The sequence below is a fragment of the Phoxinus phoxinus genome, assembly GCF_949152265.1.
Source record: "Phoxinus phoxinus genome assembly, chromosome: 21".
In the NCBI taxonomy this organism is placed as follows: Eukaryota; Metazoa; Chordata; class Actinopteri; order Cypriniformes; family Leuciscidae; genus Phoxinus; species Phoxinus phoxinus.
In genome coordinates, this window is record NC_136896.1 from 13,463,806 (window position 1) to 13,479,521 (window position 15,716).

General features: G+C 37.6%; 3 protein-coding genes across 6 annotated transcripts in view; 2 read left to right on the forward strand and 1 right to left on the reverse strand.

The window, feature by feature from the left end:
- mta3 (metastasis associated 1 family, member 3) overlaps nt 1-475 on the reverse strand; it is a gene marked incomplete at its 3' end in the record, with an annotated part of 31,634 nt that extends 31,159 nt beyond the window's left edge. For all 3 annotated transcript variants that reach the window (XM_079594593.1, XM_079594592.1, XM_079594591.1), the window contains exon 1: nt 219-475. In XM_079594593.1, coding sequence (XP_079450719.1) covers nt 219-246 — 28 coding nt within the window. In that variant the 5' untranslated portion in view covers nt 247-475. The remainder of the gene's footprint in view (nt 1-218) is intronic.
- Nucleotides 476-1,335: 860 nt separating this feature from the next.
- kcng3 (potassium voltage-gated channel, subfamily G, member 3) lies at nt 1,336-9,318 on the forward strand. 2 transcript variants are annotated; one of them, XM_079595426.1, is made up of 3 exons: nt 1,363-2,247; nt 6,436-6,509; nt 6,588-9,318. In XM_079595426.1, exons 1-3 carry the CDS (start codon nt 1,625-1,627, stop codon nt 7,079-7,081), a joined length of 1,191 nt encoding a protein of 396 aa, XP_079451552.1. In that variant the 5' UTR covers nt 1,363-1,624; the 3' UTR covers nt 7,082-9,318. The 2 variants fall into 2 exon arrangements, with proteins under 2 accessions (XP_079451551.1, XP_079451552.1); XM_079595425.1 differs by having other exon boundaries at nt 1,336-2,247; nt 6,436-9,317.
- A 2,944-nt stretch (nt 9,319-12,262) lies between these two features.
- On the forward strand, nt 12,263-15,421 carry cox7a2l (cytochrome c oxidase subunit 7A2 like). The gene is made up of 3 exons (XM_079595306.1): nt 12,263-12,477; nt 13,205-13,339; nt 13,673-15,421. Exons 1-3 carry the CDS (start codon nt 12,406-12,408, stop codon nt 13,811-13,813), a joined length of 348 nt encoding a protein of 115 aa, XP_079451432.1. The 5' UTR covers nt 12,263-12,405; the 3' UTR covers nt 13,814-15,421.
- The last annotated feature ends 295 nt before the right edge of the window (nt 15,422-15,716 follow it).

Genomic DNA, 15,716 nt, shown 5'->3' on the forward strand with positions numbered 1-15,716 from the left:
CGGCTATGATAGTTTAAGAGGCCTGACCCACATCAGAACCCAAAATATTCTCATCCACGTTATCGCTTTCTTTTGCAAGGACACTGCACGTTTTAATAATTTAAAAGTGAGCGGCCGGTTGCGGGAATTGCGCTGAAATGAACCCCTGCCTCCCAGACAGGTCTGGCGGCGGTGCCTGTGTTTTGACTTGCGTTAATTCAGAATATAGACGGACATACCTCCGACCCGGTACATGTTGGCCGCCATTTCTGCCCTCCCGGAGTGTTAAAAAACCAAACCATAAACTAAAATAAAAACAAAATAAATATGTGAATCAAAAAGACATCTACGTCCTATGACCTGTTATAAAGCAAACTGGCTTAAGATGTTATAGATACGGGGGGTGGACCTCTGTAAGAATAGGAGATTTTTTGCAGCCCCCCTCCCGAGATTCACAGTACAATACAGTAACTCACGCGCTAGAAAAGGCTCGAGCGCAGCAGCTTCCTGATGATGAGAGAGGAGGAGAGAAAAGAGGAAGGAGGGAGGGAAGGAGGAGGGTGAATGAAATCTATAGTCTGAACCCTCAACTTAACACTCAAGATTGTTTATTGTTTTGTTTTTTTGTTGTTGTTGTTTTGCACAGAGGATAAAATCAAACTTGGCCATGTGCATTTCATTACAAAAGTAATATTAAAAATAATAATCATAATAAAAAGGCTTTTTTTAATTTAATAATGTAAGGCTTTTTTTAAATGTCAATAGCTTTAACTGTGGGAAGCATGGATGGTAAAAAGTGGTAACACTTAAGGTCTCAATAGGCTAATGTTAACTAACATGAACTAACAATGAACAATATATTTTTACAGCATTTATTATCCTTAATAAAAGGTTTATTAAAAAAAAACCTTATTGTAAAGTCTAACCCAAAATCTAAATAATAGGCTAGATGCTGATAATAAAGATGTTTTTAAAGATAGGCTACCTACATAGCCTACTAATTTCTGTAACTGCACGAGTCAGCGGTTCGAATCATTCAGACTGAATTAAGAATCGATTCAGACCGATTTGGTAACCTGTTGGATGATTAATTGAAAAGTGATTAATTGCAGCCCCTTATTGGGCTGGACAATCAATAAGGGGGAAAACATGCATTGATTTTTAATATTGAATATTTATTTGAGTTCCCCAAAGTGACATGTCCTCTATGGTTTTACTTCATCAACAGTGTAGCAAGTTCACTAGTAAATCTCAGACATGCGTCGTAAAAAAAAAAAAAAAAAAAAACTCGTTTTTCGTTTGGGAACGCCCGTCCTCGGGAGCTCATGATCGAGAGCGCAATAGGCTTGTCGATCTGTGACATCACTGTATGAAACAGCCCACCGAAGGCTGGAGTTTAGATGATGCACAAAACAAGTCACTTTTCCACGGTTCCCCTAAGTGACACGCGCTCAACCTGGAAGAAAAAAAATCCCTTTATAATCTGACATAGGCTACTGATTTGGATTCGCGAGTTTGGAGCTGTTGTTTTTTTCCTCGTGCGCTTACAGAATTTTATTGGATTTTAACTATGACCATCATTAATCCATATCGCACGTCGTTTCTCCCTTTTTCACTCGAATCGATTATGTCAATCTGATCCAAAATGAAGTTTGGGAAGAATATATGCATCCTAAACGTCGGTGGCACCAAGTATGCGTTCACAAGAGAAGTTATCAAGGATTTTCCCCTCCGAAGAGTGAGCAGACTCCACAGCTGCTCCTCTGAAAAGGAGGTCTTGGAAGTATGTGATGATTATGACCGAGAGAGGAACGAGTTTTTCTTCGACAGGCACTCTGAGGCGTTTGTCTTTATTATGCTTTATGTCCGATCTGGAAAGCTCAGGTTTGTCCCGCAGATGTGCGAGCTTTCCTTTTACAACGAGATGATCTACTGGGGTTTGGAGAGCTCGCATTTGGAGTTTTGTTGCCAGCGACGACTGGAGGAAAGGATGTCCGACACATACACGTACGTTTCAGAGGAGGACATCAAGGCAGAGGTGGAGTCCAGAAGTGAGGAGGATCAGGTCACCAGGCTCGCCCCGGAGACAGGGAACGCGCGGTGGCTGGAGAGGATGAGGAGGACTTTTGAGGAGCCAGCTTCTTCTATCGCTGCGCAGATCCTGGCATCAGTGTCAGTGATTTTTGTCATTATGTCTATGGTCATCCTCTGTGCGAGCACTCTGCCGGACTGGGATACAGCAAAAAACAATACAGTGGAAGAACACAGGTATATGCATGAATTCAACTTATGTGGTCTGTGGTGTACGTTCAAATTTATGAAAAATGAGGTGCATCTCTCACAGGACAGCTCAGCTTTATGAGCATGCCCACCTTCCATAGCTCCATGGCCTATATAATTGAAGGAATCGTGCTCTTCTTCACACCTGATCTCAGATGTATTTTGTGACGGTACAGGTTTGCCCCCCTGAACTTAGCCTACTTAATTGTCTTTCTGTTTGATTCTTACCATGGTTTGTATCCTATTCCTTTGCGAGCTCCATTCAGACCATCTTTTCCCCATTAAAAATAAAAGCAACACTGACATGAAAGTTAAACTGAAATCTTAATAAGTGCGTTGACACCATTTTTCTGTTTACAGAAAATTAGCCATGCAGGATGAATTTGGACTTTCAAAGCATGTGACGTGTTCAATCAGGACACTTTGAATAATAGACTATAATTTATATAAGCAATAATGTTAAAAAGCAATTACCATTTTTCATATTTTTGTTGATTATTTTCCTTTTAATATGTATAACAGGAAAAGCAATATTAGCATTGAAAAATACAAAAACGACATTTCAGTAGTATCCGTATGCTCATAATGCAAGCTGAAAGCTGCGAAGTAATGCGATGGTGATATTTGTTTTCTAACTGACGTACTTCGATTGGCCAGTAGACGTCGCCAAAAATATCTGACGTCAGCATGAGCTCTGCAGGGGAGACCGGTCACCGGGGAGTGTTGTAACACATTTCGTTTCAGCGTCTGTAAATGTTAGAGGTTTTTGCGTTATGTGTCTCAAACTTTTAATATAACATTCTCACATCTGTCTGCTAATAATTAAATTAGATTATTCAATACGTATTCCCCCAATTGTGCAAATTAATGGCAAGTACGTACGTACAACCTATCTCACTACAGGAGCGAGTTGTAACAGTCGAAAACATGGAGACATTATATATGTCCATGCATTAAATTATTATGTTTATCATATTTATTTGTACAAAATAGTTACGATGCAAAAATAACTCTTAATAGATAGCGAGTTTGTGAATCATTCACTCAATATAAACGCTCCCATTTTGTGTTTTCTTTGTAGTGTTAGCCTAACAACAACAGAACCTACTAATCATACACATTTTGACATTTAGCATCTACTAACATGATTACAAATCAAATTATAGTCCAGATAAAAAAAATTGCCTATTTTATTACAGTTTTCTGACCCTTGGATCCATTCTATTTTTACAAAGAGAACTTGAACATATATTTGAACTTGAACCCCTGATCTTAATTGGTTAAACTGATGGTGTTATGACACGTGTCATGTTCCAACACTAGTCTTCCCTGCATTTAGACCGGCTGTAGAAATTATTCTATATTATGCATACATTTTATCATCATCCAATGTGAACATGACATCTTCCTAGTTCTCTCCATCAGAGATTAAAAATTCCAGTCATGTTTTCATATTCCCTGAATTGGGTCATATTGTCATTTTGAGTATTCCCTTGTCGCCGTCTCTCTCTCTCTCTCTCTCTCTCTCTCTCTCTCTCTCTCTCTCTCTCTCTCTCTCTCTCTCTCTCTCTCTCTCTCTCTCTCTCTCTCTCTCTCTCTCTCTGTCTCGAAGTATTTGTGAGTAGGGCATAAGGTTTTTTCTTTATGTATCCAGTGCAGTCTTGATTCCATTTCCCACAGTGGCCACTGTTTGTCTCAGGGTTCAGGTATGTTCTCATATGTGTGTGACGAGCTGGAAATAAACCCAGTTTGGTTTTTCATGCATGCAGTCTTACAGTATTTTCAAAAATGTGGAAATCATTCCCATGCTTTGTATTCATCTTTAAATGTCCGTTCATTCGTTGCCTGTAGAGGTCCAAATGTATAGTTTTTATGTTCATCATGCCTACTGAGGAATGATTAGCATATATATTTGCACTTGCTGTTAACCCAGCATTCTAGCATTTGTGGGCACATGTACATATATTATCACATATTCTCTTATTTCACAGTATTTTTGGCCCTGTTTACATGCATTCATGCCGAAACAGCTGTCCTCACTGTAATTCCAAGTCTGTCACAGGCACAGCTCTATAAATTTGCTTTGAACATTACAGTAAAACCATTCAGAGTGAAAGAGCAAATTCAGGGGCAAATTATTTATATGCAGCCTTTCACAAATCAATTTCTTTGTTCAAATATTAAAAGGAGATTAAGTTGAATGTGCACTCAAATATTTAAAAAAATCTATTTCTTTTTTTTTGAGGAGGGATTGTAAGTTCAAGGACTACTGTGCAAGCGTAACTTTCTGCCTTTCAGCTTCCATAGACACTGTCAACAAAACACTGGAGCTGTTTACACGATCTGAATGAGAGGACATTTTCCATAGAAAGCACATTGACCGCATGGCTGCATGGAATCTGATCTAAACACTTTGCATGAATTGTTTATTTAAAATAACAAAGCTAAAACTTATTTGAAGGCTACTTAGCAAGATTTTTAGTGGTTATTATTTATATTTTCACATTCACTGATAATATTCTTGGGAGTGTTTGGTAGAGGAATATTCCAGGTTTGATACAAGTTCATCTGAATCAACAGCATTTGTGGCATAAGGTTGATACCACACAAAAATGAGATCCGTCCCTTTCTTTCTTAAAAAGAAAAAATCAAGGTTACAGTAAGAATCGGACAACGGAAGTGAATGGGCCCAATTTTTAAAGGCAGAAATGTGAAGCGAGTTTGAATAAAATCACTTTCATTAATTCTTCTATAACTTGTGTATTATGTGAGCTGTAGCCATTTTTTATAGTCGGTTTAGGGTTTTACGGTTTATTTTGTTGCGTTGAGAAAGTTGGATAAAATTGGATAGAACTTCACACAGATAGTTATTTTTTTTACTAAATTACTAAATGTACTTTTTTATTTTTTACAAATTTAAAATGCATATTGCTTGTTGTGTGGCTATCACTATTGAAACAATGAGTATTTTAATGTTAACAGATTCAGATTGGCCAAATTTAGTTCTATTGTAAGTGCCATATGTTATAGATTTTTAAAAATTCTTTAAAGCAATATTTTCGAGGGACTTCCACAGAGAACAAGAAAACAAAAATAAACACACTCTTAGAAGAAAATGTTCATCTTTGGAACACAAATGAAGTTCTTTTTGAATAAATCTGAGAGCTTTCTACACCATTGAAACTTTGACGCTTCAAAAAGTTCATAAAAGACTGTAAAAGTAATCCATATGAATTGAGCGATTTAGTCCAAATTTTCTGAAGAGACTCGATCGCTTTAAATAATGAATAGATTTAATTCAGGCTTTTATTCACGTTTAAACATTGATCAGTGAACATAAACAGAAGCTCAACCAAACCTGCTTGACGCACGAGAACAAACCTCTTGCTGAAGCTCAAACGTGTTGCGTAACACGAGAATGAACCTCATTGGTTCTCGCATTTCAAGCAAACATGCTTGAGCTTCCGTTTACCACAACTGATGTGTGAGTTGATGAATGTTGTGAATGAATAAAAGCCTAAATTAAATCTGTTCATCATATAAAGCGATCGAATCTCTTCAGAAAACTTTGTAAACCGCTCAATTCATATGGATTAGTTTTACGATCCGATGACATTTTTTTAAACATCAAAGTGGTAGTTGCGTATCAATGGAGGGACAGAAATCTCTAAAATTTCATCAAAAAGATCTTCATTTGAGTTCCGAAGATGAATGAAAGTCTTATGGGTTTAGAACGACACGAGGGTGAGGAATTAATGACAGAATTTTCCTTTTGGGTGTACTAACCCTTTAAAAGATTCTGTCAGGCACTTCATATATAGAACCTTTTAGTTATGGTTTTTAATTAATAAAAAAAATGAAACATGCAATAATTTTCTCCTTATATAGAACCTTTTTGGCATAAAGGGTTCTTTAAAATTGAGCCAAGAACCCTAAGGTTCTATATGGAATCCCACTGAACCTTTTTTTTTCTTAGAGTGAAGAGTGGAGGAACGAGTGGGAATGAATGTTTGTGTGGTAAAACAACATTATGCCACAAATGCTGTCACTTGAGCTTAACTTGCACTGAACCCAGAAACAAAAAATTGTTATCATATCCCTGTCATAACCTCTAACTTTCTCTTTGTGTTTTTCTTCCCATATCTCTTTCTCTCTATTCTCTCCCATTTCACACAGGATTATCGAGGCGGTTTGCATCGGCTGGTTCACTGCCGAATGCATAGTGCGTTTCATTGTCTCACGGGACAAATGTGAGTTTGTGCGCCGCCCCCTTAATATTATTGACCTGCTGGCGATCACTCCTTACTATGTGTCTGTCGCTATGACAGCGCTGACAGGAGAAAACCCTCAGCTACAGCGAGCGGGAGTCACCCTGCGTGTATTACGAATGATGCGCGTCTTTTGGCTAATCAAGCTGGCGCGTCACTTCCTCGGGCTGCAGACGCTCGGACTGACGCTGCGCAGGTGCTACCGCGAGATGGTCATGCTGCTGGTGTTTGTCTGCGTCGCAATGGCGATATTCAGCGCCCTGGCACAGCTGTTGGAGCACGGCCTTGACCTGGAGACTAGCAATGAGGACTACGCCAGCATCCCGGCAGCCTGCTGGTGGGTTATTATCTCCATGACCACCGTCGGCTATGGAGACATGTATCCCATCACCATTCCGGGACGCGTGCTGGGTGGCGTGTGCGTTGTGAGTGGCATTGTGCTGCTGGCTCTGCCCATTACCTTTATCTACCACAGCTTTGTGCAGTGCTACCAAGAACTCAAATTCCGCTCAGCACGCTGCGTGCGAAGTCTCTCCTCTGAGTTTCTCAACTGACAGTCGCACGTCATGAGATCCTCTGAAACCTGCTGGTCTTCAGCTTAGCAACATCACCTGCTCTTCTGTGCCTTTATTTTGTACCAAGATCTAAAATATAGCGGGGGGGCGTTTAGACTCTCTATTATATCCAAATAATAACACAAGTACCTCTGTACTCAAGGACACATCGATGTTGACAATTACAGGCATCTGGAACCATTTCTGTCCATCCTGGGACTAACAGAACAGGACAAAAGAGACAAATCAAAGCTGGAAAGTGCACAATAAAGAATTACGATCCAAAGGAAATACATAAGCCAATGTTTGTGTTGTAACCCCCTTCCTGTGTGAACGAATAAACCCGATCCAACAGCATTTTTCAGTGTATGAAATGGACAACTGTGGCATTTGACGACTACAGATGGCCAGGCTGCCTGGAACGGGCATCTGGCGGGACCTTGTGTCCTGTCAGTGCTCCAGCCTAGAAGGAGCTTACACAAATTCTCATGTTTCCATGGAGAGGTCCCTCCGACTTGCTAAATCATTAATTCAGCTCCCAATAAAGTGGCAACGCAAGGGAAACCAAAGTAAAAGGTTTTAGAGTGGCCACATAGAAGCGATATACGGAAGCAAATACTGTGATTGTTTTGACATCAAAGTCACTGTTGAATGTGCGGTTTCAAATGAAGTTAAAGGTCTTACTCATAGATTGGTAGTTAACATTACTAAGCCACAAAAAAACAAACATCAGCTGTTCATCCAGACAGCGACAAGTCTGCAACCTGTCCATACACGACTGTGTGAATCAAGAGGCGTTAACTAAATTGATTAGCAAACACCTCACCCACACGCTCACCAGTGGGAGGGCTGTCACTCGCTTCCTTCTTCCTCTTTGAATACAAGCACAAAATCAAACCTCTTTTCCTCATTCATGGGACTTTCTGAGTTTGTGTCTCCTGAAAAAAAAAAGATTTGGGGTTGTATTTAATAAGATATATGCTGCACATGATACGATTTATTGATAAGAATACAGACAGTCAATTTTATAAAAGTATTTCATTAAGCATCAAGAACAGTTTGGTAACATATTGACTATATAATACAGATTTGTTTTAGCTACATTGATGATACTGTCAAAATCAAGATAGAGTTTATTGATTAATTCAGGTTATCCTATAATGACATCATTTGTCTTTAGCTTAAATCGTCATGTCAGTGTTGGGATCTTATAATTGCAGAAACATTGCTTGGTTGACGTCACACCACACAATGTTTATTTTTCCATCTGTAGACATTTGCCTTCATATCTGTATCATTTTGTAGCTGTATTTGTGGCTATTTAAAAGGGTCATAAAGATGCAAATGAAATCTTATGTAGCTCTATTCTGTAACCTAAAATGTATTCTAATTGGTAAAGACAAGATTATTTATGTCTATGAAGAAAATAAAGAAATGTTTACTGATTCAAGCCTGATTATTTAACTAATTATAATACAAGAATGTGGCACAAATGTTAAATATGTTAAGCAAAGGTAAAGTAACTCTGAATGTTTTAAATAGGGATGACTGTGTATAGGTGCCAGTTTTTACTCCAGTGAATATTAGGGTGGCTTCATTTTTGAAAAGCAATTTCTGTAGGCTACAGGCACACCTGTACAGTTGTTATGTCTTGTTTTTTTTTCCTGTTTAAGCTTTAGGCTACATCCGAAATCGCATACACCTACTATATAGCTAACAGTATGACAAAAGAAGTATGTCTGAATTCACAGTAGCCTATATAAAAGTAAACCAAAAGTACCAAGATGACCCGGAGATTCTGAAGTGTGCATATGATGGACACTTAACTATCCCATCAGGCCACGGGAGATGATTCATGAAGGGCAGTGAAGCGGCCTGGTAAGCGGCTACTGACACTGGTAGATCACATGATAATGACAACATGGCATAAGTCTGAATTACATTCATAATACACACATTTTTAAATATATATAGCCTCAGAATATGCTAACAGTCGTGAAGTAACTACTTATTAAAAATAGCCTAAGTATCTACTCAAGAGTGTTTGCGATTTCAGATGCAGCCTTGGTTTTGCTCTGTTTGTTCCTTGTTCCCGCTTCAGGATATAATTACTCATTGTTTGATTAGTTATGTCTGCTGTGTCTCATTTCGTTGATTAGTGATCTAATGATCTCCCCTGTGTTTAGTTCAGTTCTTGGTCCGTTCTCGTCTTATTATGTTTGGTTGTTCTCTGCCTATATGGTTCTAGACAATGATTTCGGAGTATTTTAATAAAGAGAAGACTGCTGCAATTAAATCCTGCGCTTTTATTTCATCCTGCTGCAACCAGACGTGACAACACAAGTTTCGGCCATAAAAAACATTCGTGCACATTTCCACCATTATTCCCCAAGACAGGAGAAAAGATACAGATCACTGAACACATGTCAACCTTTTGTGACAATAGCAGGGCATGCTATCACATTATATGGAGCATAGGCGTAATTTGCAGGTGGGACATGTCCCCACCACTTTTTCTCAGGGTCAATGTTGTCCCCACCACTTTTTTGAAACATTTCGAGGCACGTACCTAATACAAATAAATAAAACATCTCCAGTTAACTAACAGAGCATTAATTTAGTTTGTTATTAAATAAGAAATGATCTAGCGTTAAAATTTGTTGTTTTTGAAATCAAGTGCTTGTTGCAGCGCTTCAATCTTTCACTTAAAGGGGTGGTATAATGCCCTTTCCACAAGAAGTAAAATACATCTTTGATGTCCCCAGAGTGTCTATGTGGAGTTTTAGCTCAAAATACCCCACATATATTTTTATATAGCATGCTCAACTTGTCACTTTTTGAGTGTGAGCCCGTTTTTTGTGTCTGTACCTTTAAATGCAAATTAACTGCTGCTCTTGGCACAGAGGGTGGAGCTTCAAGAGCTTGTGTGCTTTTACCTCACACAGACATGCACTGAAAATTTCAAAAACATGTAGCCTTTTATGTTCAAACTGGAGTCAGACAATGATGGAGAGACTCAAGAAGAAGTGACAACATGTAGAATGCAACAGGAGATTCCTGAATGGTTAGTTGATGCATTTATGTAGCTGATGTGGAGTTCTTCTAGTCATTGATTAGCATATTCTGTCATGATAATAAATCTACAAATCATGTTCCGGGGGCGGGGTTTATGTAAATTATAGGGTTGGTGATGTCAGTTAACCCGGGATGAATGTCGTGTATAGTCCTACCAGCCGTTTGATTTCTTTAAAAGCAAATATCTTCCTTTGCTTTGAACTTTGAGCATTGTAACTTTGCAGATGTTGTTTATGCTCAAACAGCAACAACATTACTCACTAACTAAAGTTAGAAAAGTAAAAATCATACTCAACCACCCCTTTAAAGGGATAGTTCACTTTAAAGCTGCAGTCCGTCGTTTTACCTCTTTGTCGCCATCTCTGTTAGAAATCTGCAATTGCAGTTATTCGCGGAATTATTAACTGTGCGTGGGTAGTAAATCGGCATGAAACAGCGCGGATGAACACAATGTATTGGGGCTGCCGCGTCGCTGTGGATACTGTAACGTTACTGTCATCAGCAATCTCAGAGTATACTTTTTGAAAGTGTCAACATTAGAATTTTCTTCGGAAAATGTCATCTGAACAAGTAAGTAACATTCACTTTTGTTCTGACCAAATTCGGGGGGTGGGGGGAAGCATTGCAGTAGCTATATCATGCTGATTAAATCTAACGATTGCTTATATCACGTCAAAACGTGAAAAACATATTTTTTCTGTAGCCACTCTGAAGTCCGAAGTCTTTGGGTTTTACAACTGGTGAATCTCCAGTTGTCACTGGTGATTGTCGCTTTAAACTTTCGGGATCCGCCATACCAAGTGCTAAGTTAAATCTCCACCATCATCCACACACGCTATAATAGCCGACTAGCCGGGGACTCCTTCTCTATGTGTACAGAAGTGACGTAATGACGCAAAGACATGCTCGAAATTCCCGCGGAAATCCACCAGTACCACTGGAATTAAAATCATTATTACAAGCTTACCGTTTTGAATCGAGGTAAGGCAAGCAGATCGTTTTGAACACTGGCTGGTTACGTTTTTTTCCAAAAATGTCTTTTTTGATATTTTTAAACCCAAAAAAGTGCCGGACTGCAGCTTTAAAATTAAAATTCTGTCATCATTTACTCACCCTCAAGTTGTTTCAAACCTGTATTAATTTATTTCTTCTGTTGAACACAAAGAAAGATATTTTGAAGAATGTCAGTAACCAAACAGTAGTCTGTACCCATTGACTTCCATAGTATTTTTTTTTCCTACTATGGAAGTCAATGGGTACAGACTACTGTTTGGTTACTGACATTCTTCAAAATATCTTTCTTTGTGTTCAGCAGAATAAATAAATGAATACAGGTTTGAAACAACTTGAGGGTGAGTAAATGATGACAGAATTTAAATTTTAAAGTGAACTATCCCTTTAACGCCGTTGCAGAGTGTTCATTAAATCATCACAAAACAAAATGCACACAAATGTGTCACTGCTTGATATATACTGTAACCACTGATGAACGTATTCGGTTTTGATGATGAAAAAAAAGAAAAGAAACTACACAAGTGTGGATTAGAACCTGTAACCTCTGACACGCTTGGCAAAAGTTTCTTTTTTATTTGTTGTTTATTTGAATAGGGACAGATACAAAAAAAAACATAGATTAATGCATAATTAAAGAACAACCCAATGCCTGTATCGCAGTGTTTGTATCCATGGCTAATTTGCAACACCTGTCCCTAGAAGGGCTTTATATATACATATATATACTGGCCTTCATTGATTGTAAAAATAAAAATAAAATAAAACATAAACAAATATTTAAAATAGCCTATACCATCTTAATTTTGTTAAAATTACAAAACATTAACTTGGAGATTCAGTGTGAAATTATATATTAAAAATAAAATACAAATTACATTTTTTAATGTTAGGTGCGAATGTGCGATCAATCGCGATTAATAACAGAAAGTTGTTTAATTGATTGACAGAACAGGCTCAAAAGATTCTAAAGCCTTCTAAAACACAAAACAGCCATGCCAACAAATACAAAATTATCACAGATGATTAAACAAAATAGTATAATAAATTATATTTATCAACGCAATCAAACAAAATCCCAGCATTTTTATTTCTGACTTTAAACAGGGCAGCTTGCCGTAATGACGTCATATTCGCGCGACAAATCCTTACGTAATCAAAAAGCCGGTTGAGTTGCGCCATCCCATCCCGACGGTCACATTATCCTCGTCCTCGCCGGTTACCCTCTAATTACCAAAATGTATTACAAATTTAGTGGGTTTACACAAAGACTAACGGGTGCTTTGCCAACCTCAGCTTACAACCCTCAGGTATGTGCGCGCTATTCCGTTTCTAAAAGGTTAATGCAGTGACCTTGATCTGCTACTTATTGCTTCTTGTAAACCATAGAGTTGTTTTAAAACAGTCGTTAGATAGCCTACGTAAAATTAATGCCTCTAGTAGTATTGTAACCGAAAAGATTATACAGGCTAATTATTATTAATAAAGAAAACCGGGTTGAGAGCTGATTATCCACACCAAAATCTACTTACTGAATACAGTTACTTAGTTGAGCTACATTTGATTACTATCACTTCCAAAAAAAGGTTGTAGTATTGATTTTTGTATTTTTTCAGACAGACGACTAATTTCAGCACTGGTTATAGAATCCTAAACCCATTTCACAGCAAAAGGAATCATCTGATAAGTTAGATCAGCGGTTCTCAGCCAGGCGGTGGAGGCCCACTAGGGGAACCTCAGAAAACTTTTAAGTAAAAATGTAAAATAATTAAAGGCTTGGAAAAGTTATTTAAATTAACTAATATTTAATTATTATTTAAATATATTTTTTTATTCTAATATATCATTTTTTTATATATAAATAATAATATTACAATATAGTAATAAAGAATATACATTTTTATAGCACTAATTCAATAATTTAGAAAAAATAAACACAAACAAATCGGGGGAGAGGTAAAAACATTTGGAATAAAAATGTTATGTAGTCCTAGTGAAAAAAAATGTCAACTTAACCTGTTTGTGAACTTCGTTTAGGGCTTGAGGTCAACTATACCTTCTGAATCCCCTACAATCATCTTTGCCACACCAACTAAACTGGTGTCGGAGTCAGGTGCTGCAGTGGAGTATATGGGTGCCAACAAGGTTCAAGACCTCCAGAGGATATTTCAGGTGTGTATGTGATGTATTAGGCAACAATGTAGTTGAGTTAAAGGGATAGGAAATTCTGTCACAATGTTTTCCACCTCATGTATGCCTTTCTATCTTCTAATGAACATAAAAGAAGTCACTTTAAAGAATGTTGGTAACCAAACAGATTCGCTTCCTATTGACTTCCATTCTATGGACATAAAATACATGGCAGTCAATGAGAACTGAAACTCTTAAGCTACCAACATTCTTCAAAAGATCATCTTTTGTGTTAATTTTTAAATTTTGCATGGACTATCTCATTATTTAACAGGGGAAAAAAGCATACATAATTCTTCCCTGTTTGTTCTTCAGGCCTCAGATGAGATTCCTGTCCATCTAAAGCGAGGTGTTCCAGACAGACTCTTGTACAGGACCACCATGGCTCTGACAGTCGGGGGAGCTCTCTACTGTCTCGTGGCTCTTTATATAGCAGCACAGCCCAGAAAAAAGTGAACTGTACCCAGCTTCTTCTTTTCATCGACTCACATCATCAGTGATGAAATAACATTTGTGATCTGTATCTTTGTTCTACTTATCATTAATATAAGCAATATCCCTCCCAGCATCAATCACCATGAACAGACACTCTGTCCTGAACAAAGCTTCTAATACACAATGGCATTTTACTTGTGTCCTGTATCAGTTTCTATTACAAATGTGATTCTGTTAGTTGTGTTTATTAGAACAGCGGTTCAAAACCTTTGTAATTCCAAAGCCCCCGAAAATCAATATTTGATGCCCGCTCTGTGCTATTATTTGTTCTTTTGCTAAAATTACAACAAAAACAAACAAGCTTGCTTTTAAACCTTTTTTATGTAAAGAATCTAGGGCGATTGGATAAATCATGTTAATTCTTTTTTTATTTGACTAAATAATGCATTTCTCCAGATAAAAAAATGTTTTTTTTGAATAATATAAATTTTTCCTGTAGCATTTTAACTTAAATATAACAATTTATGAAAAATATTTTAATTTAATACAAATATAATTTTGCGGCCCTTTTTGGAGCTTACTGAGACTTTCTGGTTGAGAACCACTGTAGAGTCCAATACTTCTATAGTCCTAGCAGAGAATAAACCCTTAACTCAGAGTACATTTAAACGACAGCAACGTACTAAAAACGTTTTTTCTTTGCGTTTTTGAAAATTGTCACGTACAGATGAAATCGTTGTCAAAACAATCCTTTTTCACACGGATGTGTAAACATGACAAAAACTATATTGTGCTGCCAGGCCAGTACCGGTAGTAGTTGATGTCACTGTAAAGAAACACTACGTGCCTATAGACTGAACAGGTAATACACATGCGCATGACGTCACTGTTTTAACAAATTCACGTTTTTGTAGTTTACACAGACTATAACGGTATTGTTTTCAAAAAAACTTCCACTTTGTAACCCGTTTTCAAAAGTTTGTGTTTCAAGGCCCCCAAAAACAAAGTTTGTTGTGGAAATGAGAGGCCAAAATGCACAAGTTTTCCGTTTTTAGTTGAAAATGGTGTGGTGTAAATTAGCCCCTCATCTCCATTTAAACCTCATCAGCACAGGATGGTTTATATCAGATGTGTGATGGCCCACAGATTGTGAGAATCATGTTTAGGTTGGGAAGAGGACAAGAAAGGAAAAAATAGGGTGAGACCTCACACTTTTCAGTAGTGTTGATTGGTTTAATGTGTTTGTTACACACTTGGGCATGTTAAGTGTCTCATGGTGAAGCCCAATTAAGACTGAGAAAACTATAGGAAGTGTTTTAACAAGATGTACAGAGTATTCCTGCAATGTGGAGCCAGAGAAGAATCGGACAAGGTGAATGCATTTGATGAAATGCACATTTCTGAATGCAATATTACAATACTGTAAGGTCATATTTAAAGAATCCAAGGACTTGTAATGCTGCTGCTCCTCTCAAATGCACCCCTTTCCCAAGCATTGTGTGTGTAAAGGGAAGCAAAACTGTTTGTTTGTGAAATGGAGGGTTTTTTTCTTCTTTAAGCTTTGGCTCTCTAAGATGTACACGTTTAATTTAAAAGAGTAAAGAACCAAATTAAAAACAATTACCTTTTGACACTTGTTTGCTTGCAGTTTCTTTTTTTGAAGTCTGACATATAGTACAATATTTTATCAGAGAGAAAAAAAACATGGTTAAATGGATTACTTATGTATACAGTCTATATAAGATGGCTCCTGAAAAGCTTGGAATTTCCTGCTCAGGCTGTTCACATGGCAACAAGGCTATAGGAGACTGTACACAAAAGGACTTCCAAATAATCCCTTTGAATCTGTCTCTTTTATGGCCACAGCACTGTAGAACTGCAAAGAAAGGATTCCTATTGTTCTGAAATCCTATTTTTCCACATT